General features: G+C 51.4%; 1 protein-coding gene across 4 annotated transcripts; it reads left to right on the top strand.

Moving 5' to 3' along the window:
• The first annotated feature begins 302 nt into the window (after window positions 1-302).
• XRCC1 (X-ray repair cross complementing 1) lies at window positions 303-26,260 on the top strand. 4 transcript variants are annotated; one of them, XM_086689975.1, is made up of 17 exons: window positions 307-520; window positions 871-963; window positions 9,772-9,882; window positions 20,088-20,246; window positions 21,117-21,191; window positions 21,287-21,392; window positions 21,610-21,719; window positions 21,795-21,906; window positions 22,096-22,354; window positions 22,658-22,774; window positions 23,336-23,429; window positions 23,564-23,696; window positions 23,998-24,052; window positions 24,145-24,284; window positions 25,388-25,478; window positions 25,866-25,941; window positions 26,047-26,260. In XM_086689975.1, the coding sequence occupies exons 1-17, from the start codon at window positions 470-472 to the stop codon at window positions 26,158-26,160; spliced, it is 1,896 nt and encodes a 631-aa protein (XP_086546101.1). In that variant the 5' UTR covers window positions 307-469; the 3' UTR covers window positions 26,161-26,260. The 4 variants fall into 4 exon arrangements, with proteins under 4 accessions (XP_086546100.1, XP_086546102.1, XP_086546101.1 ...); XM_086689974.1 differs by having other exon boundaries at window positions 303-520; window positions 21,610-21,906; XM_086689976.1 differs by lacking the exon at window positions 9,772-9,882 and having other exon boundaries at window positions 306-520.
• Window positions 26,261-27,492: the final 1,232 nt, after the last annotated feature.

Raw genomic sequence — 27,492 nt, 5'->3', positions numbered from 1 at the left:
CAGGAACTGGTGGAGAGGATCCCGCTGAGGTAGGCTCCAGACTCCCTAAGAAAATCGACTCAGGTTTGTGCCCTCTCGATTTCTAAGGCTTCAGTTTGGGCGGTGACTGCATTGTCCAATGAGAATGGCGAATTTCTTCTAGGGGCCAATCCCGGAGGCCGCTCCTGTTGCCAGGCGCCCAGAAAGCAAGGAGTGAACGTCACCGGGAGGAGGGGTTAGAGAGTGGTGAGGCCGGGGAGAGGCGGGGCTTAGAGGAAAGCCGGTTGCTAGGGGACTAAGCGCCTCGTTCCCGAGAGGCGCGACTGGGCTTGCGCAGTATTTACGCGAGCGCCGGCGCGCCGCGGTTTGAAAGGCCCGAGCCCTGTGCGCTTGCGCACTTTAGCCCGCGCAGGGAGCACCCCCCTCTTCGCTTCCCCCCAAACTCGGACTTCTTTCATCTTTCGCGCCTGGCGAAGCCCAAGACGTTGACATGCCGGAGATCCGTCTCCGCCATGTGGTGTCCTGCAGTAGCCAGGACTCGGTGAGGAACTGACATGGGGGGAGGCTGGAAGACGTAAGGGAATCCCTGCGGGGGCACTGCGAGAACTTTGGGAGTGTAAAAGGGAACTTCACGGAAGTCCACGGCGGGTCAAGGGGAAATTCCAGGAGGCTATAAGGGAACTCTGGCAGAGGTGTGGAATGGGGGAACTTGCGGAGAGGACAGGAGGAAGTGGGGAGCTTCCAAGGGAAAATGTTGTACGGGACTCAAGCAGAGTGTGGTGGGATTAACGGGGAATTTTAACTCTGGGGGATAGCAGAGGGCTCTGGAGAGCTGGGGACCGAGCTCTCATCCCTGTACCCTTACTTTCCTTTTTCTACTCTTCTCTGCAGACCCACTGTGCAGAAAACCTTCTCAAGGCGGACACTTACCGAAAATGGCGGGCAGCCAAGGCAGGCGAGAAGACCATCTCTGTGGTGCTCCAGGTGATCCTGCCCTCCCCCTGTCTCCTTCCTAGTAGGAGTCTGGAGACTCAGGGTCCAGACACAGCTCTTCAGTCAACTGGCAGTGGGTTAAGCCTTCTGGACTTCAGCTTCCCTACCTGGAAATGGGCAGTGTGACGGCTGTGCCCCTTAGCAGAGAACAAAGGTGGTCCAAGGACTAGGCCTAGGGTGACTATAGGAATCAGTGTGTGGCCTGGGTAGGTTGCTTCTGCTTTCTGAGCCTCAGTTTCCTCACCTGGAACAGAGTGAATAGTTTTCATGTATCTTGCCTTCTGAAGTCCTTGGGCTCCAGGTTGCAAGGTGTTCTGGAAGATCATGTAAGCCAATCAACCCCATTGTAGAGATGGGAAAACTGAAGCACAGAGAGGGGAGAAGTGAAATGGCCGGTCTAAGCACCATTTCTGGAATGCTTGCCAGGTTCTTCTGAGTGCTTTTGTACGTGCTCTCACCCAACCTTCAGCCCAGGCTCTGAAGTTGGAGGGAGGCTCAGAGGAAAAAGGGTGGTTTGACCCCAGGTGGTGACAGAATTCTAAACGGGCTAGTGGAAGGAGAGAGCTGAGTGTGTTTGAAGCATCTGCTCTGTGCTGGATCCTGGGCTGGGTGTTTTACCTGCGTGATCTCACAGGGGCCGTTAGCACCATCAATAAATAGCTTGCTAAGACTCGAACCCAAGTGGGCACTCTGAGCCACCTTGTCACACTTGGTATGTGTTCATACGCTGGCTTTCTTGATTTTGCCCATATTCCTTCTGAATGGAGGGGTGGGGAGGGATGTTGGGGAGCAAGGCTTTCATGATTGTGTTGGACATATTCTCAGTCTCTCTCTTGCCCAGTGGTTCCAAAAGAGTTTTGGGTCACAGACCCTTTTAAGAATTAGAGAGAAGCTGAGGATTCTCTTCCCAGGAGAAGTAAGACTCTAAGACTTTCTGATTTTAGTTGAAACATCTAAGTGTCTAACATAGTAATAATAATGAGAGCTAATATTTATTCAACATTACAACTGCCAGTTACTGTTCTGAACTCCACACATGGCTTAAGTCATTGAATCCATAAAAACCCTATGACCTAGAGTCTGTTATTACCTCCATTTTACAGATGAGGAAACTGAGGCCCAGGGAGGTTATGCCACTGGCCTAGAGCCAATGCCTTAAACTGAGAGAGGTACAGGTTGCTCACGATCTAGTCTTGGGATCTGGGTTCAAGTCCCCAGCTCTCCCTCTTACTCATTCTGTGACCTCAGGCAAATGTTTGCCTTTCTCTGAACATCTTTTCTCATCTGTCCATTGGGAATAATGAGATCTAAGCCCAGGGTTATTGTGAAAACTCGGTGACATAATGTCTGCACAAGTGCTCCATCAACATGTAGATGTTTGTGTAAAGGGAGGGATTCATGTTTTTATTACTGGGTGACGATTCTGCTGGGCCCTCTGAGGATCAGGTGACCCCAGGAGAATCACATTCCAGTCTATACCCCAGTTGCAGTGGGAGCAGAGAGACCAGAGGCAGAAGAGACACGACGTGGGGAGGGGCCACAGCAAAACACAGGATTCTCTGGTCCAGGAGACAGGGAGGTATTGCAGCTGTCACCGAAATGGGAAACCCAGAGAAGGGGCAGCTTGAGAACCTGTAGGTGGAATGTCTGGTGTGCTGTGACTTTGGGACATCCAAGGGGAGGTACTCAGGAGACACTTAGGAATCGGAACTGAACCCGGAGACAGAGGTGTGGAAGTTGTCAGCACAGGGGCAGGACCTATAGACTCAGGAGTGAATGGATTCTTTTTTTTAAGTTTATTTTGAGAGAGAGGGAGCGGGGGAGGGGCCGAGAGAGAATCCCAAGCCGGCTCCGCACTGTCAGCATCGGGCTGCCACTGGCAGTGTGGAGCCCGACACAGGGCTCAATCTCACAAAACCGTAAGATCATGACCTGAGCTGAAATTAGGAGTCAGATGCCCAATCGACTGAGCCACCCAGGCGCCCCAGGAGTGAATGGATTCTTATGTTCATTCATTCATTGAGTAATTTTTTATGAAGCACCTCCTGTAGGCCAAGCACTGTTTTAGGTCCTGGGGACAGGACAAGACACAAATATGTCAGTCCTGTGGAGCTGTCACGTTAGTGGGAAAAGTGACCTAACTTTTCTAACATGTCAGATGGTGGAAGAAAATTCACCCATCAAGAGGAACGGAGAATGCTGCAGCTGGGGGAGGAGGCAGTGGCAGGAGGTTTTTATTTTAACAGGGATCCAGGAGGGCCTCCCTGAGAAGGTGACATTGAGCAGAGTGAGCTGTAAATATCCAGGGAGGAAACACAGACTGTGAGGCGGCCTGGCGCCTGGTGTGCCGGAGGAGCCGCAGGGGGGCTGGTGTGGGTGCAGTGGATTTAGCCTGGTGGGGGGGGGGGCAGGTGGGACATGAGCTAATGGGGTGGGGGTGGAGGGCCCCCAACACACCGAAGGCCTGAAAGCCACCGTTAAGTACTTCAGCTTTTACTCTGGACGAGACAGGAGCCACTGAAGGGCTCTGAGCAGAGGAGGAGCAGAGTCGGACTTCGGTTCCTACAGAACCCTGGTGTCCGTGTTGAGAATTAAAGCACGGGGGGTGAGTACAGGAGCAAGCTGCACAGCACCAGCCACGTTAGAGACACTTCGGGAAATCTGACCGCATTCGGCGACTGCCAGGATGCAGGGCGACTCCAGATTCACGGTAACTTTGGGTCTTTTCAAGCAAGTGAAAAAGGCAGAACTTTCTGGACACCGATGCCCGTAGACTGATCTGTGGCACGTTCTTCTCCCCTGTTTTTTTTCCTCCAAACAATATGATGCAACATCTGGATATTGCCACACAGGGTTCAACCCTCTGCTCGTGACGGCCACACACACCTTTTTTGTTTGCGGCAGCTGAAGGAGGCTCCGTGGATAACTTGCTCCCGGGAGGGGAGTTCCAACTTCTTGGCTAACCGCTCCTGGGCCGGAGGGGATGGCTGGGACCAGGTCCAGATTGCTCCGCTGCCCCACTGACATGCGCTCTTTGAGAGAAATGCTCAACCGGGGCGCCTGGGGCTCAACAGGGGCGCCGGTTAAGTGTCAGACTTCGCTCAGGTCATGATCTCACGGTTTTTGCGAGTTCGAGCCCCGCGTTGGGCTCTGTGCTGACGGCTCAGAGCCTGGAGCCTGCTTTGGAGTCTGTGTCTCCCTCTCTCTCCCCCCCTCCCCCAACTCACACTCTGTTTCTCTCTCTCTGTCAAAAATAAATAAACATTAAAACCAGAGAGATGCTCAACAACAGGGTGGCACACGTTTGGATTTTGTTGCTCAGTGGTTTTCCAACCACTCAGTTGGCCCCCATGGTGTTTCAAATCGGTTTTTATTTGTGTAACGTGTACAGCAAAGCACACGGTTCAGTGAACCCTCACACACGACAACCTAGGTGCCCCCCCCACATGGGTAACAGAACATGCCCAGCCCCCCATCGCCCCCTGCACTCCTTCCTGTCACCGCCCCCCACAGGGTAACCACCATCCCTGACTTTGAACCGCACAGATTCGTGTGGCCTGGTTTGGGATTTTACATAGATGGAAGCATGCAGTATAGACGTCTGTGTCTGGCTGCTGTCACTCAGCATCCTGTTTGTTACTTTGATCCCTGTGGGTGGGTGTAGCCGTGGATGGTTCGTCCTCATTTCTGTATGGTGCTCCATGGTTGGTGATAACCCTTGGACTTTATTTCTTTTAAAAATTTTTTTCATTTATTTATTTTTGAGAGACACAGCCCAAGTGTGAGTGCGGAAGGTGCAGAGAGAGAGGGAGACACAGAAGCCGAAGCGGGCTCCAGGCTCTGAGCTGTCAGCACAGAGCCCGACCCGGGGCTCGAACTCACAAACCGCGAGATCATGACCTGAGGCGAAGTCGGACGCTTAACCACTGAGCCACCCAGGAGGCCCCGTCCATTGCCCTTTTATTAGCTGAACTTTTTGAATGAGTATCATGTGTATACAGTGCGAAATTTAAAGGGCACAAAAGGGTTTACACCTCCCTCTCCTTGCTTCCACCCCCTCCCACTCTGTCCACCGGCAACCACTGTTAGGAGTTTCTCACGTGGCCCTCCTGGGTCACTGTGTACATACAAACACGTTAATATCCACCTCTTCCACCAAGTGCCTAGTATGGACACTATTATCCCCCATGCTTTCTTTCAAATGACAATGTATTTTGGAGACCTGCTGGCACTGGGCAAAGTTCTACCTTACTCCTTTAATTTTTTTTTTTAATGTTTATTTTTGAGACAGAGAGAGAGAGACAGAGCATGAGCAGGGACGGGGCAGAGAAAGAGGGAGACACAGAATTTGAAGCAGGCTCCAGGCTCTGAGCTGTCAGCCCAGAGCCCGACTCGGGGCTAGAACCCAGTAACCTAGGTATCATGTCCTGAGCCAAAGTCGGATGCTTAACCCACGGAGCCACCAGGTGCCTCTACCTTATTCCTTTAAATGGTGCATAACACTACCTTTCTTGGACATGGAACCTGTTTGTTTGATGTTTTGTTTTGTTTTGTTTTGTTTTGTTTTGTGAGGGAACAGGGAGGGGCAGAGGGAGAGAGAGAGAACATTAAGCAGGCCTCGTGCTCAACACAGAGGCCGACGCGGGGCTTGATCCCATGACCTGCGATCATGACCTGAGCTGAAATCAAGAGTCAGATGCTCAACCCGCTGAGCCACCCAGGTGCCCTGGAACATTTTTCTTTTTTAACACAGTGTCTCTCAGGAACTCTGTGAACCTTCCCAGCTGCATTTGTTTTACTGTCATGAGTTAGGTCTTCCTGAGAAAGGTGCACATGAACCTGGCCGCAGAGGACAGACAGTTAATGCTTAAGCTCTTCTCCTAACCACTGACCCTAAACAGTCATTTTTTTTTTTTTTTGAGATAAAATCCACGTAACATGAAATTCACCATTTAACCATTTCCAGTATACAGTTCAGTGGTTTCGGCATATTGACAGCGTCCTGCCATCACTGCCATTAATTGAGAACATTTTCAGTGCCCACAAGAAACCCCATAACCGCTCCATATTTACTCCCAGTTCCCCTCTCTCCAAGCTGCCCCCAGCAACCGCTGGTCTACGTTTTGTCTCTGTATATTTCCGGACATTTCACATAAATAGGATCACATGCTATGGCCTTTGTGTCCGGTTTCTTTCACTGAACCACGTTTTTGAGGTTCCTCCGTGTCGCGTGCATCATTACTCCCATGTCTTTCTACAAGAACACTGTTCCATTACGTGGACATACCCTACAGTGTACATCCATTCAGATGAGCTATTTATTTGACCTCTGACCTTTAGTTCCCCCATCTGTAAGACTGGGATAGTAACAGACCCTTCCTTCTAAGGTGGCTGTGAGGAGTGATGGCTGGCCCAGGGAGAGCTTAGCTAGCCGTGATAGACAGAATAATGGCCCCAGAAAGATTTCCCATCCTGATCCCTGGGACCCGTGAATATATGTCAGTGAACACGGCAAAGGGGACTTTATAGATCTGATCAAGTTAGGGATCTTGAGACGGTGAGATTGGCTTGGATTATTTGAGGAGCAAGGAGACCCAATATCATCACAAGGGTCCTTATAAGGGCAAGAGGGGGGCAGGAGAGCCAGAGAACGAGATGTAGAGATAGAAACAGAGGTCGGCGTGATGCTGTTGCTGGCTTTGAGGGTGGAGGAGGGGCCACAAGCTGAGGGATGCATGTGGCTTCTAGAAGCTGGAAATAAGGCAAGGAAACAGATTCTCCCATAGAAACTTCGGAAGGAATGCAGCCCCGCTGACACTTGGATTTCAGCCCACGTAAGACCAAATTTCAGACTTCTGACCTCCAGATCTGTAAGAGGTATTGCTTTCTGCCAGTAAGTTTGTGGTAATTTGTTACAGTAGCAGCAGGAGCCCCTGCACACCGAGCCCCTGGCAAGCAGTGAGAATCTGAAAGTGTTGGCCATGATGACCCCTTTGTGACAGATGGGGACACTGAGGCAAATGCCTCACCAAAGCCACCTGGTCAGGAAGGGCAGAGCCCGAGTTACGATTCAGGGGGCATTTGTTCCTTCAGCAGGTGGTTAGTAGGGGCTTCCCGTCCATCTGTCCATCTGTCCACCAGGCGCGTATCGAGGTAACAGTAGCAGCTGATATTTATGGAGCACTTGCTCTGTGGCAGGCACTGTTCGAGGGGCTTTGTGTGTGTTCCTCATTGGAACCTTCACACGACTCTGAGTTAGAAGTTGCTACCGTCCCCATTTCACAGGTTAGGAAACTGAGGCACAAGGGGTGAAATGAAACTATTTGCTCCGGGCTCACATAGCACTAAGTAAGCAGAGCTGGGAAGGGCCAGACCCTGTCCTCGGTGTTCAGGACACAGTGGGGGGTGGCTTAGATCTCGTGTCTGCCCTCGTGGAGCTTAAAAGTCTGGTGGGGGGAAACAGATGGGCGACAAATGGAACTAAAAAGTGTAGTTACGTACATAATATTGAGTGGGGATACTGAAGAAAAATAAAGCAGGGTTAGGGGTAGAGCATAGCACCTGGTTAGGAGGTGAAGGGCCAGCCTACTTAGGTTGGCCTGAAGAGGTGACATCTAAGCAGAGACCTGAATGACGGAAAGAGCCGGCCGTGGGAAGGTTTGAGGGGAGAGTGGTCTGGGCAGGGGGCATGGCAGGTGCAAAGGCCCCGCGGTGGGAAGGAGCTGGCCTCTTCTTGGCACAGAAGGAAGGCCCGCGTGGCCGGAGGAGAGCCACCCGGTGTGGCAGGAGGCTGAGAAGTCAGACTAGGACTTCCTGGGCAGCGCCACACACCGTCCCAGGACTCAGAGCTGGAAAGGCAAGAGGCCAGCTTGGCTCAGCCTTGGGAAGCCCCTTCCCGCAGCACCGCCTCTTTCTCCGACACACCTGTGATGTGGTGGAGGCGCACGTGTGGGACGCCAGCCAGCCTGCCTGGGCTCCAGGCCCCGCTCTGCCACTCGCCAGCTGTGTGACCTGGGGGGCGTTACGTAACCGCTTCCTGCCTCCGTTTGCTCACGTGTTAAATGGAGATAATAATAGCCCCCTGCCTGGCAGAGCCGTTGTGAGGAGAGAAGACAGACACATGCGTGACGTGTCTGGTGCAACGTGAGCACTTAGGTGTTTGCTGCCAGTGTTACTGTGGTTGTTCTTCTGAGTCATCTGAGCCCCCTTCAGGAGGAGGGTTATTATGACGGCCCGCCCATCCCCCACAAAAGGAAACTGCCGCTCAGAGAGGTTGCGCGTCACCCAGGGTTGCACAGCTTAGAAAAGGCAGGGCTGGATTTGCACCCAGGCTTGCCTCCCCCAAGGCCAGGCTCCTTCCTCCCATGTAGTGATGTCCCTATTTCTAGCAGTGTGTGGGTGAAGTCTGGGCGACCTCCTGACTGGGGCTGATAGAGCCGACTAGAGCGTCAGACGATCCTGGGGGTGGTGGCCTAGGTACCTTTGAGTGTTGTTAATAACTTGTCACTCTAGGAGCCAAATAAAAGAGCCCCAAACTGGAAAGAAGACTGGCCTCAGCCGTTCCTAACTGCCTTCCACCCCCACATGGCTTTGTGTGCTTTAACTGTCAGCGGGGAATAGCGGAACGTTTGCAGGAAGCCCTCCTACGGGTAGCTCTTTTCTTCTTTCAGCACATAATTAAATTGTCCAGCGTTGACTAATAATGCCTCCTGATTGACAAGGGTAGAGTGCCTACTACCTGCTGTGCAGTGTGGCCTTAGTCTTCATGTGTATGACCTTGGGTCTGGTGATTATCCCCATTTTACAGATGAGCAAACCGAGGCTCCAAGAGGTAGGTTATATGACAAGGTCGTATAGCTAGTGTGTGGCAGAGCTGGGATGCAAACCCAGGAGTCAGTGGTGAGCAAAACCACACTGGGCTCCTACCCTGAGGGAGCATCCATGGAGTCCTGTGTGACTGGGGGTAAGAGTGACACACGTGCCATTTGTGTGCATGATTAAAAAGAAAAAAATTTTAGGGGTGCCTGGGTGGCTCGGTCGGTTAAGCGTCCGGCTTCGGCCCAGGTCATGGTCTCGCGGTTCGTGAGTTCGAGCCCCACGTCGGGCTCTGTGCTGACAGCTCGGAGCCTGGAGCCTGCTTCAGATTCTGTGTCTCCCTCTCTCTGCCCCTCCCCCACTTGAACACACACACACACACACACACACACACACACACACGTGCTCTCTCTCTCTCAAAGATAAACATTAAAAAATATTTTAAAAATAAAATAGAAATTGTTTGAGAGAGAGAGGGAGCATGAGTGGGGGAGGGGCAGAGAGAGAATGGGAGAGAGAGAATCCCAAGCAGGCTCCACGCTGCCAGCGCAGGGCCCGATGTGGGGCTCAAACTCACAAAACCATGACATCACGACCTGAGCCGAAGCCAAGAGTCGGATGTTTAATCCACTGAACCACCCAGGCGCCCAGTGTGTGTGACTATTCGAATGACGTTGTGACTCTGGCAGGTGCTACCAAGGAGGGCTCCGTGGTGGCATGTTATACACCGATCTGGCAGAGTCTGGAGGAGTTGGGAGAACAAGTATAGGGGCTTACACCTTCATTCAGTGAATATTTTCTGAACTCCGACCCTGGGCCATGCCCTGTGCTGCATGCGGGGGACACGGTGGCCCCACTCACCCTGGCCTCCGCGGTGTCACAGAGTTGACATTGCAAGGAGCCCAGAAGGGGGTCGTCCCTCTCCCGAAGTGCCACAGTGAGTGGCAGAGCAGGCACTGACGGCGGGCTCTCCCCCTCCCACAGCTGGAGAAGGAAGAACAGATACACAGCGTGGACATCGGCAATGACGGCTCGGCCTTCGTGGAGGTGCTGGTGGGCAGCTCGGCCGGAGGGGCTGGGGAGCAAGACTACGAGGTAAGCAGGGCCTTGAGATGGGCCCCACGCTGTTCCCTGCCCCAAGCAACCCCGTCACTGCTCCCCGCCCCCCCGCGCCCAGGTGGAGATGAGTCACACTGCCCTCTGCCTCTGGAGGAGCAGACCCAGGTGATCCACTGCACACCAGCACAGACACCCAAGTGTGCATCGGGGTGGTGTGAACAGCCAGAGGCGCTGGATTGTTCTAAGAGGCCGTCGCTGCTTGAGAGCAGAACTACTTTTCTCTGGTCCCAGAGGTTCTCACAGATGTCCTGGCAAATTGAGATTCCGTGCTGTTTGGGATGCCTCTGTTAGTCACTTTATACGCGCAAATGTTTACAAGGAGGAATGCCTTTTGCTCTATTACAAGTATTTTAAGAGTTGGCAGATCTTTTGTTACTGGTTGAATTCATTAGCGCTGGGCTGGGGAGATCATAGTTAGCCAGCTGGCTAATTCACAGAATGTCTTGGGGTAGAAATAAACCTACTTGAAAAAGCAAGTTTATAATTATAAGTAAACAAACCAGTTTTCTACAAGGTGAGGATTTTTCTTACAGTGACTAATGGTTTTTTTTTTTTTTTTTTTTTTTTTTTTTTTTTTTTTTTCAACGTTTATTTATTTTTGGGACAGAGAGAGACAGAGCATGAACGGGGGAGGGGCAGAGAGAGAGGGAGACACAGAATCGGAAACAGGCTCCAGGCTCCGAGCCATCAGCCCAGAGCCCGACGCGGGGCTCGAACTCACGGACCGCGAGATCGCGACCTGGCTGAAGTCGGACGCTTAACCGACTGCGCCACCCAGGCGCCCCTGGTTTTTAATGGAAGTATATTTTGCATCCGATAAAATGAACAGATCTTTTTTTTTTTTAATGTTTATTTTTGAGAGAGAGAGAGAGAAGGAGAGCACACATGAGCGAGGGAGGAGCAGAGGGAGAGGGAGACACAGAATCAGAAGCGGACTCCAGGCTCTGAGCGGTCCACACAGAGTCCGACGCGGGGCTCGAACTCACAAACCGTGAGTTCACAACCTGAGCTGAAGTTGGATGCTTAACCGACTGAGCCACCCAGGTGTCCCTAAAATGCACAGATCTTAATGTACAGGTCAATGTGTTTTGACAGCTGTGTACATCTGTGTAACTGGCCCCAAATGAGGACACAGGGCAACAGCCCTGGAAGGTCCCTCACACCCCTTTGCATTCACTCCCCAAACCCACACCCTCACCAGCTCAGGCAGCCTCTGGTCTCTTCTCTGTCACGACGGGCTAGCTTTGCCTGTCCTAGAATTTCCTACAAATGGAATTTCACAGTTTATACTCTTTTCTCGTGGCTGGCCTTTTTCACTCATCGTCCCGTTTTTTGAGATTCTTCCCTATGGCACGTCAGCTAAGTAGTGTTCACTGTAGGCAGAGACCATGATTTATTCCTCCATTCTCTTGTTGATGGGCATCTGGGCTGTGGCCACTTTCTGATTATTATGAATAAAGCTGCCGTGAACGTTTTCGTACAAGCCTCTGCATGGTGATCTCTTTAGGGTAAATACCCAAGAGTGGGATTGCGTGGTCTTAGGGTAGATGTAGGTTTTAACCTTCTTAGATATCGACAGTTTTCCAAAGTGGTTGTACCATTTTATATTCCCTTCAGCAGTAGATGAGAGAGTTCTAGTTCCTCCACATCCTTACCTATATTGATGTTGCCAGAGTTTTTAATTTGTTAAATTTCAGCCATTCATATGGCAGGTGGTGGTATTTTAATATGGATTTAATTTGTATTTTCCTGGCAAGTAATGACATCGTATAACCCTTCGTGTACTTTTTAGCCCTTCATTTATCTTATTCTGTTTAGTGTCCATTCAAGTCTTTTTCTTGTTTTTTATTGGGCTGTCTTTCTGTCATGGATGTTAATGATGGGTTTGTTTATTTTTTTCCGTCTTTTTTTTTCAGATACGTATGTTGCAGACTCCCCCCTTCTCATTATCTTTAAATTTCTTGTATTAAAGTATAATTAACATACAGCTTAATATTGGTTTCAGGTGTGCAGTGTAATGATTCAGCAATTCTATACATCACTCAGTGCTCATCATGATCATTATCTAACAGTGCCTTTTGATGAGCAGAAGCTGATGAAGTCCAGTCGATCAAGGTTTTTTGTTCTTTTTTCTTTTTTTTTTTTTTACTTCATAGTGCCTTTTGTGTCCTATAAAAAACATTCACCTGTCCCAAAGTAATGATGATAGTCCCTGTATTAATTTCTCATTGCTGCTACAACAGATGACCACAAACTTGGTGGCTTAAAACTGTAACACAGACTTACTGTCTCACAGTTCTAGGCGTCAGAAGTCCAAAATCAGGTTCAGGGGACTGAACTCTTGGTGTTAGCAGGACGGCTCCTTCTGAAGGCTCTAGGGGAGAATCCATTTCCTTACCTACTACAGCTTCTAGAAGCCACATGCATATCTGTTTCTTGGCCTGTGGCCCCTTCCATCTTCAAAGGTAGCAACCACAATACTGTAATATGTTTCCATCCTCACTTTGACTCTGACTCTCCGGCCTTGCCCTTTATTTATTTTTTTTAATTTTTTTTTTTAACGTTTATTTATTTATTTTTGAGAGAGGGAGAGAGAACACAAGCAGGGAGGGGCAGAGAGAGGGAGACACAGAATCTGAAGCAGGCTCCAGGCTCTGAGCTGTTAACATAGAGCCTGAGGTGGGGCTCAAACCCACGAACTGACGTTGGGTGCTTAACCCCCTGAGCCACCCAGGTGCCCCTCGCCCTTTCTTATAAAGACCCTTGTGAAGACACTGGGCCCACCTGGATAACCCAGGCTTATCTCACCATCTCAAGGTACTTAATCACATCTGCAGAGTCCCTTTTGCCATATTCACAGGTGCCAGAGATTAGCACATGGCCCTCTTTGGGGTGCTGGCATCTTCTGTGTTTTTTTTCTAGAAGCTTTATAATTTTAGATTTTACGTTTATTTATTTGTTTGTTTTATTTTGAGAGAGAGAGAGATAAAGAGCTAGAGGGGAAGGGGCAGAGAGAAAGGGAGAGACAGAATCCCAAGCAGGCTCTGCACTATGAATGCACTCATAGTGCAGAGCCTGATGCAGGGCTCGAACTCATGAACCGTGAGCCAAAGTCAAGAGTTGGATGCTTAACCGATTAAGCCAGCCAGGGCTCCCTAGATTTTACATTTAGATCTCTGATCCATCTCAAATGAATTTTTTTATATTGTATGAAGTAGAGGACAAGGTCCTTTTTTCCATTTTTTTTTATGTTTGTTGAAAATACTAAAAAAAAAAGATTTTCCAGGCACCCATCCTTGGGTCAGCCCATTCCTCTGTCTCTGGAGTGTACTGTCACTTTTTGCTAAAAAAAACAAAAACAAAAGCAAAAACAAAAAACTTTGCTGCTTTAACTCTAAAGAAAGGAGAGAAAAAAAAAAAAAGATTTTCCTGGGGCACCTGGCTGACTCTGTCAGTGGAGCATGTGACTCTTGATCTCAGTTGTGAGTTTGAGCCCCCCGTTGGGTGTAGAGATTACTTAGAAATAAAATCTTTAGGGGCATCTGGGTGGTTTAGTCAGTTAAGCCTCAGACTTTTGATCTCGGCTCAGGTCACGATCTCACCATTTGGAGTCTGAGCCCCACATCGGGCTCTGCACTGACAGCATGGAACCTGCTTGGGATTCTGTCTCTCCCTCTCTCTGCTTCTGCCTCCCTCTTTCACCCTCTGGGTCTCTCAAAATAAATGAACTCCAATAAATAAGTAAAGTAAAATCTTTAAAAGAAAAAAGGATTTTTCTTTTCCTACTGAATTGTTTTGGCTCTTTTATTGAAAATTAATTGATCATAGATATGTAGGTTTATTTCTGTACTCTCTATTCTGTTTCATTGATATGTATGTTTATCGTTAGGCCAGTACCCCACTGTCTTCATGATAAATATTGAAATCAGATTGTGTTGGACTTCCAACTTTGGTTTTCAAGAGTCCCTTGATTATTCTAGATCTTTAACATTTATTTCCATGTACATTATTAAACCAGCTTGTCAGTAAGTTTATTTCTGACTTATAGAAAACTTACAAAAGTAGTACAAAGGATTCCCCTATAATCTTCACTCCGATTTCTCAAATGTTAACACATATGTACGTATTTTTTACTGAACTGAAAGTCATTTGCCCATGTTATTCCTGTTAACAACAGCGGATATTTCCTAAAAAGAGGGATATTCTCTTAACCTCAGTACATTTATTAACGGTAGGAAATTAATGTTGATCTAGTCCTCTGCCATCTGATCTCAGACCTTTTTCAGATTTTCTTCATTATCCCAGTAACGTTCTTAATAGCAGAAGAAAATTCAGGATCATGTATTGCATTGATTTGTCATGTCTGCTTGGTTTCGTTTCCCTGGGAGCGGTTCTTGTGACTTTCTTGGTATTTTATGCCGTTGACATTTTGGAAGAGTAGAGGTCAGTGACTTTGTAAAATATCACTCATTGTACAGACTGTGTGACGTTTCCTCATGACGAAATTTAGGTCATACAGCTTTGGCCCGAACACCACAGAGGGGATGTTGCGCTGTCAGCGCGTCGGATCACAGAGCACACGCTGTTGAGCTGCTCTAACACTGATGGTGTTAACTTGGGTCATTTTATTAAGGACCAGGTTTGGCCACTGTGAAATTATTGTCTTGCCCTTTGGACATGAATAAGTATCGTTTAGGGAAATACTTTGAGGCTGTATAAATACCTTGTTTCTGCACAAACGTGTAGTCACGAGTTTTCGCATCTGTTACTGGTTCTTGCCTAATTATTGCTGCTGTTTGAATTATATTCTAAAAAAATTTTTTTTTTAATGTTGATTTATTTTTGAGACAGAGAGAGAGCATGAACAGGGGAGGGTCAGAGAGAGGGAGACACAGAATCTGAAACAGGCTCCAGGCTCTGAGCTGTCAGCACAGAGCCCGACGCCGGGCTCGAACTCACGGGCCGCGAGATCATGACCTGAGCCGAAGTCAGCCGCTCAACCGACTGAGCCACCCAGGCGCCCCTGAATTATATTTCTTAAAACAATGTCATTTCCCAGTTGTTGATAGTACAATAACAACACAGTTGATATTTGTGTATCGACCTTGTATCTTGTGACCTTGCTAAATTGAGTTACTAATTCTTGTAGGAGAATCCTATGGAATTTGTGTAGATCCCTGGGGATATATATATTTTTTTTTAACAAAGATAGTGACACTGTATGTGAATAAAGATAGCTTTCTAACATTTGCGCTTTTGTTTTTCCTTTTTCTCATTTTCTCACCCTGGCTAGTATCTCTAGTACAATGTCAAATAGAGCTGGTGAGGGCACACATCCTTGTGTTGCCCCTGATCGTACAGGGAAAGTGTTGAGTCTTTACCACGAAATACGATGTCCGCTGGAGATTTGGCTTACCCATGTCCATTGTCAAGTTGAGGACGTTCTTTTCCAGACCTGCTTTCATGAGAGCTTTTTCGTGAACATGTGTGGACTTTAATCAAGCGCTTTTTCTGATCTGTGAGGTACATTTTCACAAACGAGTGTGCCCTTTAGCAAACATTCTCGTTCTCAAGGTTATATTAAGTTGTAAAAAGGTAAACTGAAGCACGTTGAATTTTGGCCAGTTTATTTGAGCAAACCATGCAAATCGGGGGCCCAAACTGAAAATGATTAGGAGTGCTGTGTGGGCAGGCTAGGGCAGAGTTTTTTGTTGTTGTTGTTGTTTATAATTAAGCTAGCTCCTGCTGCCACAACTTTGTTTTTAAATGTTTATTTATTTTTGAGAGACAGAGAGCAAGCAGGGGACGGGCAGAGCGAGAGGGAGACACAGAATCCGAAGCAGGCTCCGGGCTCTGAGCTGTCAGCACAGAGCCTGACACGGGGCTCGAACTCACAGACCACGAGATCATGACCTGAGCCAAAGTCGGACGCTTTACCGACTGAGCCACCCGGGCGCCCTAAGCAGAGGTTTTTGTAGAGAAGATGCCAAAGCAAACCGAAGAAATGACTTAACTGGCTATAGCTTTAAACGATTGCCTCGTTTGGAAAAATCTAGTTACTTGGTAGCTGTTAGAATAGTTGTTCTTGAATTTCATTCTCTCAGACTTGAGAAATTGAGTCCGCTGTTTATGATTCGTTGTGTATGCATTTAATTTTCTGACTCTGGCTTAGGTTTGGGTTTATTCACAGAGGCTCCCTCATCACTAGAGTCACCCAGTCTAAAACCCCCACTTGGTAACTGTTTTAACAAAGTCAGCAGTCCTTGGAACTATTAAGAAAAGTTCTCTGTTCTTCTTGGCATAGAGATTTGGATCAACATTCTATTTATAACGATGACAACTGAGGAAGTGTGTTTTTAGCTAAAATTCTATCGTATCTGTGTAGGTGAATGTCTATTATTCGCCCTCTATCTAGCAAGATGAAATGGCTACTCGGGGCTTTATCTTTTCAAAGTCTGAAAATGCCTATGCCCAAGAGTAACTCCTAACCAGGACTGAATTAAAGACTCCAGGACTTGTGATGTTTGGCTTCCACCCAGAGACCAAGTAGGGCTGGAAGAGTCAAGGAAGAAAAGGAAATTCAAGGGCAGAGCAGGGCTAGTCCACTTTGGTGTCGCCTGTCCAAATCAGGCGTAAGGCCCCGACTGTCATAACCAATACCACTTTCTACAAAATCAATATGTTCTTTTCTTCCCTCTCCAAATTCTCCAAGGGAGATACATAAGCTTTCGAGGTTAAAACAGTCTAGAGGATAAAGGTTTAACCCCAGAGCCTCAAACACAGTGTTGGATAATAAAACAGTCTGGACAGCTAGAGTTGTTTTCTCCTTACAGTGAATGGGAGGAGCCTGTATTGAGGAAAGGAACCTCCGAGTGCGGACCACAGCTGCCCACCACAGTCTACCTTGCCCCTTCACCGTAGTTACTCAATGGTAAATTCAGCTCCCCTGTCAGCTCATAATCGGGCCCTTTGCTAAACAAGTCAAGGCCAGGGAGATGGCTTTCCTTCTGTATAACGGCCTTGTCTTTGTTGTTTCCTTTTCATAATCAGAGCTGAGCACAAAGAGACTGATAGATTCCATGCTTTCCTCAGCGAAAGGCTTTGTTTTCTGATTTCACAAATCTCACGGCATGTCCGTGAGAAGACACTAAGTAAAACAGAATATACCCACCTCAAATTGGATCACTGTGTAAGAAAATTTATCGTTTCCTGAGGAGGGGAGTACAGCATTAGGCAGACCCACAGTTGATATGGCAGTCGGAGGTGGAGGGGGCTCGGTTGGCATCTGTTGTTTCTTTTGGACTTGCCTGCGGGATTACAAAATGATTGCTGCTGCTCCATCCATCACGTAGTAGCACCCAAAGCAGGAAGTGGAGGAAGTAGAATGGCAGAAATTCAGTGGCTCTCTTCCGTCCTGTTTCTCCGTGTTGAGGAAAGAAGATCTCTCCTAGCAGCCCCCGGCACCCTTCCTCTTACCATCCCATTGGTCGACTGGGTCATGTGCCCGTCCCCAAGCAGCCATTGGCAGAGGGAATTGGATTGCTTGGACCAATCCTGGTTCACCCCTTAGTGTTGGGCACACAGCTCTCCCACTCTTTTTCAAAACTGCCTGGACCGTTTGATTCTCTTTTGTCCCTTCATTATGCTGTCATGATGGAGCTCCCTTTGTTTCTTTAAACTATTAAATATATTTTCTTTGTGGCGCCTGCGTGGCTCAGTTGGTTAAGTGTCTGACTCTTGGTTTCGGCTCAGGTCATGATCTCACAGTCTCATGAGTTCAAACCCCATGTCCGGCTCTGTGCTGGCAGCACGGAGCCTGCTTGGGATTCTCTCTCTCCCTCTCTGCCCCTCCCCAACTCGCACTTGTCTCTGTCTCTCTCAAAATAAATAAACTTGGGGCGCCTGGGTGGCGCAGTCGGTTAAGCGTCCGACTTCAGCCAGGTCACGATCTCGCGGTCCGTGAGTTCGAGCCCCGCGTCAGGCTCTGGGCTGATGGCTCAGAGCCTGGAGCCTGTTTCCGATTCTGTGTCTCCCTCTCTCTCTGCCCCTCCCCCGTTCATGCTCTGTCTCTCTCTGTCCCAAAAATAAATAAAAACGTGGAATAAAATAAATAAATAAATAAACTTAAAAAAATTAAAAATGTATGTATATACACTTTCTTTTTTATTGTGCGTCTGATCATTTCAGTGTATGCAGCCTTTGTGAGTCTGAGTCTATACTTTGTGGTTTCTGTTGCTTGTTTCCACGTGCCTCACAGCAGTGTGTGTGTGTGTGTGTGTGTGTGTGTGTGTGTGTGTGTGTAACTGTCAACTTCTGTACTCTGAGAAGGCGTCTGTGGGAAATCTCTGAGGACTGGTTTGAAGTACATTCCTCCAAAGAGGATTTGCCATGGTGTCAGGTGACCCTGTCTGTGTACGTGGGACCACTCAGAGCTTTCAGCTTGGGTTTTTCCATGCAGATAGCTAATACGAATCTTTTACTCCAAATGCTCAAGAGCACAGACTTGTGCTTAGGAATCCTCCAGAGAAACTGTTCATCTTTTCTCTGCTGTCCTCCAGAACTAAGGCCTCCCACTGAGTCACTCCACAAGGCACATTTTCCCCTAATTTGTTCATGGAGGGTATTGCCCTTCAAGGTGACTCAGCTCTGTGTGATTTGGTGGTGGTAGCCTCTGAGCTACTCTTCTTCCTGGCTTGGAGCCCAGTCTTTGTCCTCTGTCCCCCTTCTGCCCCTGCCACCCATTAACATTAAATTCACAGGGCGCCCGGGTGGCTCAGTTGAGTGTCGGACTTTTGATTTCAGCTCAGATCGTGATCTCACGGTTCGTGGAGCCGAGCCCCGCGTCGGGCTCTGCACTGACGGTGCGGAGCCTGCTTGGGATTCTCTCCCTCTGTCTCTGCCCCTTCCCGCTCTTGCTCACTCTCTCCCCAAATAAATAAACATTAAAACAAAATTTAAATTCCCCGGCACCCAGAGTCAGCACTCAATGCCACCCGCCCTATCAGTCAGGGTCCTGCCAAGAGACTGAGAGTCACCAGTTATTTTAACAGAATTTAACATAAAGAATTAGCAACTAGGTATTGGACCAGAGAGGCAGGAAGAGTAAGGTGTGGTGAGGTAATGCAGGGAGCAGCTACCTCCCCTAGGGCTGGGGGACCGGAAGGACAAGGTTGGAATTACTGAAACTTTGACGCTTAGAAGCTTCGAAGTGGGGTTCCTCAGAGCTGAAACTCGGACCCTGAGGGGCGGGCGCTGGAAACCCTGGGAGAGGCTGCGGGATGCCGGTTCTGCAGCGTTAAGAAGCTGAAACCAGATTCATCTGCTGCCCTGGGGAGGGGCAGCTGCAGAAGCAGGAGTACGCGAGGGGTGACACTCACGGGAGCTGCTAGAAGGAGGGAGCTGGTCCCTCCACCCACCTCCCTCCTCTTGCCTCTCAGCCTCTCTCTCTCTCTCTAGCTCCCCCTGTTGGCAGTGCCCTAGAAGGAGCGGCAGGAGAAGCAGAAATGTCCCCGAGCGAATCACTTAATAACTGGTGCAGCTCCCCTACCCCATTGGATTCTGCTCTCTCCTTTTTTTAAATGTTTGTTTGTTTAGAGAGCGAGAGCCCGAGCAGGGGAAAGGCAGAGAGAGACAGACAGAGAGAGAGAGAGAGAACACCCCAAGTAGGCTCCACACTGTTAGCACAGAGCCAGATGCGGGGCTGGATCCCACAAACCGTGAGATGGTGACCTGAGCCAAAATCAAGGGTTGAACGCTTAACTGACAGAGCCATCCAGGCGCCTCACTTCTCTCTCATTTCTGGCCGCTGATCATTCCTCTGCCTTTCCATTGACTCAGCCGTGCATTTCCAAAAGGTGTTTGAATATTAGGCCAGTCGTTGTGATTATTCTGTGCTGGGGGTTCCTTAGGTGGTGTAGCTGGCTCTGTGGCCGGATATAGAAGACTCCGTGAAAGAGTTTAGAGGAGGTTCATTCAGACTTGGCAGTGGAGGGCTCTCACTGGAGCCTGTGTCAGGGAGGAAGTGACTGGAGGCCCAGAAGCAAGGGAAGGGACAGATGTTGAGGTGCAGGCTGGATCTGGCCTCCCTAGCCCCTACTTGGGCCCCTGTTCTTTTTCCAGCCACTAGGAGGTGTCATTGAAATCAGTCAGCCCTAGTTCTCCTTCGATGTTCCTTCTTCCAGGTCCTGCTGGTCACTTCGTCTTTCATGTCCCCTTCTGAGAGCCGCAGTGGCTCAAACCCCAACCGCGTTCGCATTTTTGGGCCCGACAAGTTGGTCCGGGCAGCAGCTGAGAAGCGCTGGGACCGCGTCAAAATCGTTTGCAGCCAGCCCTACAGCAAGGTACCTGGGGTGGGAGCTGAGGGTGCAGGGTCCTCGGTCCTGGGCAAGGAGAGGGGCGAGGGGCCAACACTGAATCCCAGAGGACTGAGCTGGGAGGACGGGGCATCTGGTCTCCCTGGGGGATTATGAGGCGGCTGGGTCCCGGAGGTTTCTGAAGTGGGTTTGCGATCCTTCTCACAGGTGAGGCTTCATTTCCTAGAGGATGTCTGAGAAAGGCAGACTGCAGGACCTCAGGGGAGAAGGGGGGCTGCTGACTCGTTAGAGGAGTAGGTCTAATAGTTACCATCAGGGGACCCGGGGTCTGACGCTGGGCCCACCGCTTCTTAGCTGTGTGACCTTAGGCAAGTGACTTAACCTTCTGGCCTCAGTTTCCTGATCCTAATAGGGTTGCTGTGGGTTAGGGATGCTAAGCTGTGCTACCAAAGAGACTCAAGTATATCATGACACCACACAGTAGAGGTAGACTTCTTACCCATGGACCTGTCTTTGGGAGTGTCTGGCCGGTCATCCAGGCTCCCCTAGCAGGTAGAGCGGGAAAGAGCCTGGAGCAGTTCTGTGCTCCCGAAGCGGTGCACAGTGCTCCCTCCCATTCTGTAGTCAGGAATTTGAGCATGTGGGAGAGGATTCGCTTGGACACCGGCAGCCTTTGTCACTCGCTTTGAGGCTGACGGAGCTGATGCACGTAAAGGGCTTGTCGCCGCACCTGGCCCAGAGTTAGGGCTCACCGCCAGCTTGATGCTGTATTGTTGCCATTGTCCTCTGGGCACCTCCCTAGACATGTGTGGCCATAGGAGGGAAAGAGCCAGAAGGGGGTTTCCCCAAGGGGCTCTGCCTTGGCCACACTTCTTGATTCCCACCCTCCTTTCCCAGGACTCCCCCTATGGCCTGAGTTTTGTACGGTTTCACAGCCCCCCAGACAAAGAGGAGGTGGAGGCCTCACCCCAGGTAAGCTCTGCCCACCACCTCCCGGAGCCCTCTCCCTACCTCTTCACCCCCACCTGCCAACAGCCACTCACCGTACTGACCTTGTGAGACCTTAGAAGGTGACCAAGCTTGGCCAGTTCCGCGTGAAGGAGGAGGATGAGGGTGCTAACTCCCTGAGACCCGGGGCCCTCTTCTTCAGCCGGATCAATAAGACATCCCCCGGTGAGTGTGGAAACGTGAGTCCCCATTGAGTCCAGGGTTGGAACCTGGACTTGGGTCTGAGGGAGGAGGAGGCTAGAGGCTCCCAGGTCTGAGGGAGGAGGGGGCTGGGGCCTGGATCACTACCGCGTTACGAGAACAACGTCCTGCCCCGTGGGTAGGAGGTGAAGGGTCTTAGGGCCCAGCCCCCTCACCCTGGATCCACTTTCTCCCTCTGTAGCCACAGCCACCGACCCAGCAGGACCCAGCTACGCAGCTGCGACGCTGCAGGCCTCTAGTGCCGCCTCTTCGGCCTCTCCAGTCTCCAGGGCAGTGGGCGGCGCCTCCAAGGTGAGATTATCAGACCCTGGTGGGGTGGAGAAGGAGGGGAGAAGCCACAGGCCTCGACTCATCCCAACCCCTCAGCCTCAGGAGTCCCCCAAAGGGAAGAGAAAATTGGATTTGAACCAAGAAGAAAGGAAGATGCCCGGCAAAGCATCAGCCCAGCCCTCACCACCTGCCCTCAAGAGACCCAAATGTGAGCCCTGGATTCCTTGTTGTCACAGGGGCCTGTGTTCCTGCCTCCTGGGAGAGGAGGGCTGGGGGCCTGGAATCCTGGGGTCTGTGGGAGGAGGGGCTGGGGGCCCTAGACTCCTGGGTCTGCGGGAGGAGGGGCCGGGGTTTAGTCCCAGCAGTACTAAGTGAATCTACTCTTTGGCTTCCCCAGTGCCGGCTCCCACCCGTACCCCAGCCAGCAGCACCCCAGTCCCTGCTTCAGCACGAGGCACAGTGCCAGGGAAGACCCGAGAAGCCACGGAGCCCAGGGGGCCTCGAGCTGGCCCGCAGGAGCTGGGGAAGATCCTTCAAGGTGTGGTGGTGGTGCTGAGTGGCTTCCAGAACCCCTTCCGCTCAGAGCTCCGGGACAAGGCCCTGGAGCTGGGGGCCAAGTATCGGCCAGACTGGACTCCAGACAGCACCCACCTCATGTAGGCCGGCGCCCTCCTCCCCGCCGTGCTCCCCGCCACCCCTCTGTCTCCTCCATCTTACTTTCTGTTTCTTCCTGTCTGCCCGTCTCTGCCTGTGTCTCTTCAGTTCTCTGTATCTTCTGCCTCTTTTCTGATTCCTACATCTGTCCCTTGGTCTCCTAATGTCTTTTTCTGTTTCTCTCATGGCCTTCTCTTTCTCTTTTATTCATGTCATGTCTTTCTTCCCCTCTGTCCTCGACCCTCTTTCCCGTTTGCCCCTCAGACCACACCTGGCTGACCGCACCTTCCTTCTTCCCCCACCAGCTGTGCCTTTGCCAACACCCCCAAGTACAGCCAGGTCCTAGGCCTTGGAGGCCGCATCGTGCGGAAAGAGTGGGTGCTGGACTGTCACCGAATGCGGCGGCGGCTGCCCTCCCGGAGGTGAGGCCTCGCTGGATTCATGGCTACATACGCGCATGTGCGCGCACACGCCATTCCTGCCCCGCATCCCGTGGCCCGTGCCGGGCAGAGCTGGGGATCTGGAAGGAAATCAGACTGGGGCCTCCGTACGTGGAGAACACAGGGCGGGCTCGCCCAGCGTCAGCAGGCTTCTGAGAGGAGGGGCGGGGGCTGCGAGGCTGCGGAGGAGAGAGGACTCGCCTGGCGTCCCCGAGGGCTCCGTGAAGTCTGCTTCGGGAGCATGAGAAGCGTGGCAGGCTGGAGAAACAGCATTCGAAAGGCTCTTGTGCCTGGCACGTAGGAAGTGCCGCGTGAGCAGGCGCTGTTAGGGTCCAGCTAGGGGAGCCCCTTTCCTGGAGTGTCAGCCACGTAAGGAACCGTGAATGTGGCCTCAAGGTCTTTGAAACAGGTTCGGCGGGGCCCTTCCAAAGGTGGAAGGTGAAGCATCCTGAGTGCTTCACAAATGCCAGTCCCCGTGGCTTCCTGAGCACCCCTCCGCAAGACAGGATGTGCTGTTTATCTGAGGCCTGATTCCTCCCCTAGGTACCTCATGGCAGGGCCAAGCTCCAGCAGTGAGGATGAAGGGGGCTCTCACAGCGGCAGCAGCGGGGATGAAGCCCCCAAGCTCCCCCAAAAGGTCCTATGCCCCCTGTCTTGGTGGGGGAGGTGCGGTGGGAGGAGGACATGGGTCTGTGGTGGTACCCCAGACTCTCCACTCCTGCCTTCTGTGAGAACACACGCTCACGCCCGTGCTGTCCCCTCCCTCCTCAGCGCCCTCAGACCAAAACCAAGCCCCCTCAGGCAGCAGGACCCAGCTCACCCCAGAGACCCACAACCCCAGAAGAGACCAAACCAGCCTCACCAGGGCCTCGGGAAGATACTGACACTGAGGGGGAACAGTCAGGTCAGAGCCTGAGAGGGGAGGGCCCTGGACTCCTGGGTCTAGGGAGGAGAAGGGGCTGGGGGCCTGGACTCCTGGGTCTGAAGGAGAATAAAGCTGGAAACCCAGATTCCTATATCTAAGGAAGGTGGGGCTGGATCCCAGACAGTGGATCTGGGGGAGAGGAGGCTGAGGGTCCCAGGTAACTGGATCTGGAGGGCCCTTGAGCTTGGGGGTTGGCATGCCTGCATCTGTGTTTGGGCAAAAGACTGGAAGGGAGGATTACCAAGCACGTGCCTTGCATTGACTAAGCTTCCGTCTGCAGAAGAACTGGGCAATGGGGCAGAAGATTCTGGGGATACTGAGGATGAGCTGAGAAGGTAAGGCAGGGCTGGGGGTCAGGGTGGCCCCAGGCTCGGGTGGAGGGGATCTGATCTGCACGCTCTTCCCCCACCCCTGTTGGCTCTCTCAGGGTGGCCGAGCAGAGAGAGCAAAAGCAGCCCCCTGACCAGGGGGAGAATGGCGAGGACCCGTATGCAGGATCCACAGATGAGAACACAGACAATGAGGGTCCCCCAGAGTCTCCCGACCTGCCAGTTCCGGAGCTCCCAGGTAGGAAATCCCTCCCTGCCTCCCGAAGTGGGATTGGTCTTTCTCACTTCTCCGCCAGCCCTGGGATCGCTGCTGCTCCCCCTGCTCCTCGTGACTTGTGACTTGCCCCCCCACCTCCTTCCCCCGCAGTTCCTGCCTCTGCTACCTTCTTGTTGCCTTGGGCCTGTTCCCTTCTGCTTGGCATCCTCCCACGACTTCTCTCTCGGTTCCCCCTCCTGACTTCCTGCTGTGACCACCTCCATCATAGCCCAGGGCTTTCCACCCAAGTGCGAACGGCACCTCCCTCACCTGCCCCCCCGGGTTCGGTTCTGTTGGTGTGGGATGTCACCCAGGCACACAGACGATGTGGGCACCGATCTCTGTTGGGACCCGGGTGGTGTTGGCATTGCTGTTTGTCACCCCAACATGAATGCAGGGGGCGCAAGCTGGGGGGCAAGGGTCAGAGCTTCGGCCAGTGGAGAATGGAGGGAGAAGATGGGCAGCCAGCGTCTGAACAGAGGTGAGGGTCTGTGGCCACTGGAAGAGGCCGTTTCCACCCGGTTCCTTGTGGGTGATGGGCACGTAAGTGCTTTGATCTTCCGTGGCCCCAGAAGTGGCATCAGCAGATTGATGGTCTGGAAAGTCCTACTAAAATGGAACAAAGGAAAGAGGCATCCAGAAGGTCAGAGCCAGAGAAGGCACTGGCTGAAAAGGGGCAAGGCAGCCAAGGTGAAGAAGTGACAGGCTACAAAGCTTTTAACTGCACGGAGCTAGCTAAGTGCCACCTGCCCATCTGGGATTTACCTCATGTAAGAAACACATTGCAGTAATAGTAATTCGTCTTTCACCATTAAAGAAAAAAAAAAGCTCCAGAAACACATTGCAGTAATAGTAATTCGTCTTTCACCATTAAAGAAGAAAAAAAAAGCTCCAGAAAGGTTCTGATGGGCCTGCCCAACTGGGAACCGTCTGTGAGCGACATCTCTGCCAGGGTGTTCACAAACACCCCTCTCCATCCACTACACTGGCCTTCCAGTCCTGCCTCCAAGTGTTCTGCGGCTCCTGGCTGGTGCTTTGAAACTCCAGTGGCCTCACACTTGACTCTCCCACCATCTCCCCTGCAGACTTCTTCCAGGGCAAACACTTCTTCCTGTACGGGGAGTTCCCTGGGGACGAGCGGCGGAAGCTCAGCCGATACGTCACAGCCTTCAATGGGTCAGTCTCCAGGGGGTGGGGGCGAGGGTAGGGAGGAGGGGTTGTGGGAAGGAAAGCGATCGGGCCCGTGGAGGAGGTGAAGGGCTGCAGGGTGGGCACAGGCCCTGCTCGCTCTGCTGGGCATCCCTGGATAGATCGCTTCCCCTCCCATCCCCTTCTCTAAGATGAGGCTCCCCTGACCTGCCTTCTGAAAGGATTAGCAACAGTGGGAGGCCTCGGTTTTAGCGCTGTGGCAAGGGTGGCACGTGGGAGAACGGAAGGGGGTGCCCAGGTAGCCCTTGGGAGATGTAGGTGAGGAGGGAGGGAGGACGGCCTTGGAGAACAGTTGGGGGCTAAGATGTCCAGAGAGGGGACACCAATCCTCTGCTTCTCTCCTTCTCTCGCCAGGGAACTTGAGGACTATATGAGCGACCGGGTCCAGTTTGTGATCACAGCACAGGAGTGGGACCCCAGTTTTGAGGAGGTGAGTTCCAGCAGGGCAGGGAAAGGGCCACCCAACCCGCCCTTGTGTCCCCTCCGTCCCCTCCTCACTCACATGTTCCCATGTGCACCCCACTCCACCCTGCAGGCCCTGATGGACAACCCCTCCTTGGTGTTTGTCCGCCCCCGATGGATCTACAGTTGCAACGAGAAGCAGAAGTTACTTCCCCACCAGCTTTATGGGGTGGTGCCCCAGGCCTAAAGTATGAGCCTGCGTGTGTGTGCACGCGTGTACTCAGGCGCACACACACCCATGTGCGCACACACACAAGATGAGCTTAATAAAGGTGACCTGTTTGGAACAGCTGGCCCTCTGTCTTACTTGGAAGTCTCCCAGAGGCTCCCAGCTTTCTGTCTTATGTTTGGTTTCTCCTTCCCTCTGAGGGCCAGGTGTCTCGGCCACCTTGAGACTCCTGTCCTGGGGTCCTGGAGAGAACGAGCAGCTCTCCATCGGGGGGTTGGTCGGGAAGAAGCTCTTTGTTACTTCTCCCTGGCCGTTTACCCCTATGGTGGCAGGGAATTGAAGTTCTGAACCTCTGAGCCCATTCCTGGGTCTTGTTGGTCCCTTGTGGGCCCTGGGCTGGAGGCCCGGGTGCTCATGAGGTATGCCTTTCTCTTGAAGTCCGTCTCAGCCCCCCCGGGCCAGGGACATCTCCCTTTCTCAGGGCTTTCAGAAGTGGCCGTATAACTGTCACCAGGATGTTTTACATTACCTCATTTGGGAAGTAAAATGGGGGAAGGGGCATTTTAATCAACCCACCCAAATCCTGGACCCCCTTCAAGCCTGCACCACATTTAAGTTGGGAACTGAGAGTGTGTTAGAGAATCTGGGCAGAAGCTGGGATGGCGTTCTGGGCAGAGGCCATGGTGTGGGCCAAGGCCAGGACATGGGAACAAGCCTGGCTCCCCAGGGGCAGTTGCTTAAGAGACTTTAAGGGCAGATCTGTCTGGAAAGGTGGACGTAGCCCTTGCAGCTGTGCTGTCTAACGCGGATACAGGTAGCTATTTAAATGAACTGCACTGAAAGGAAAGGAAAAATTTACTTCCTTGGCCACACTGGCCACACTTCAAGTGCTCAGTGGCTGCTGTAGTAGAGCGTACAGATAGAGAACAGTGACATCACTGCAGAAAACAAGAGGACAGGGCTGTCCCGAAGGTCTGTGAACGCCAGGTCGAAAAGCTTGGACATTGTCCTGTGGCCAGGGAGGTCAGGAAGGGGTCTGAGCAGAGCAAAGGGCAGTCAGAGGTAACAAATTAGCCCAAACCCGGTGTCTTAAAACAACAGAAATGTAGAACCTTCCAGGTCTGGAGGTCTGAAGTCCAAAACGGGTCTTACTGGGCTAAAACTCAGGATGTAGGCAGGGCCGTGTTCCTTCTGGAAGCTCTGGGGAAAATCTGCTTCCTTGTCTTTTCCCCAAATCCCCGATTCCCCTTCTGTATTCAAAGCCAGCAGTGGCAAGGGGAGTCTTTCACATCACCCTGACGTTGACTCTCCTGACTCCTGCCACCTTTAAAAGATCCTCGTGTTTACCTC

Source organism: Puma concolor, chromosome E2, assembly GCF_028749965.1.
Source record: "Puma concolor isolate L17-30 chromosome E2, mPumCon1.1.hap2, whole genome shotgun sequence".
Classification (NCBI taxonomy): Eukaryota; Metazoa; Chordata; class Mammalia; order Carnivora; family Felidae; genus Puma; species Puma concolor.
Note: the sequence above shows the minus strand (reverse complement) of the source record. Positions and strands in the feature narration are given on the sequence as shown.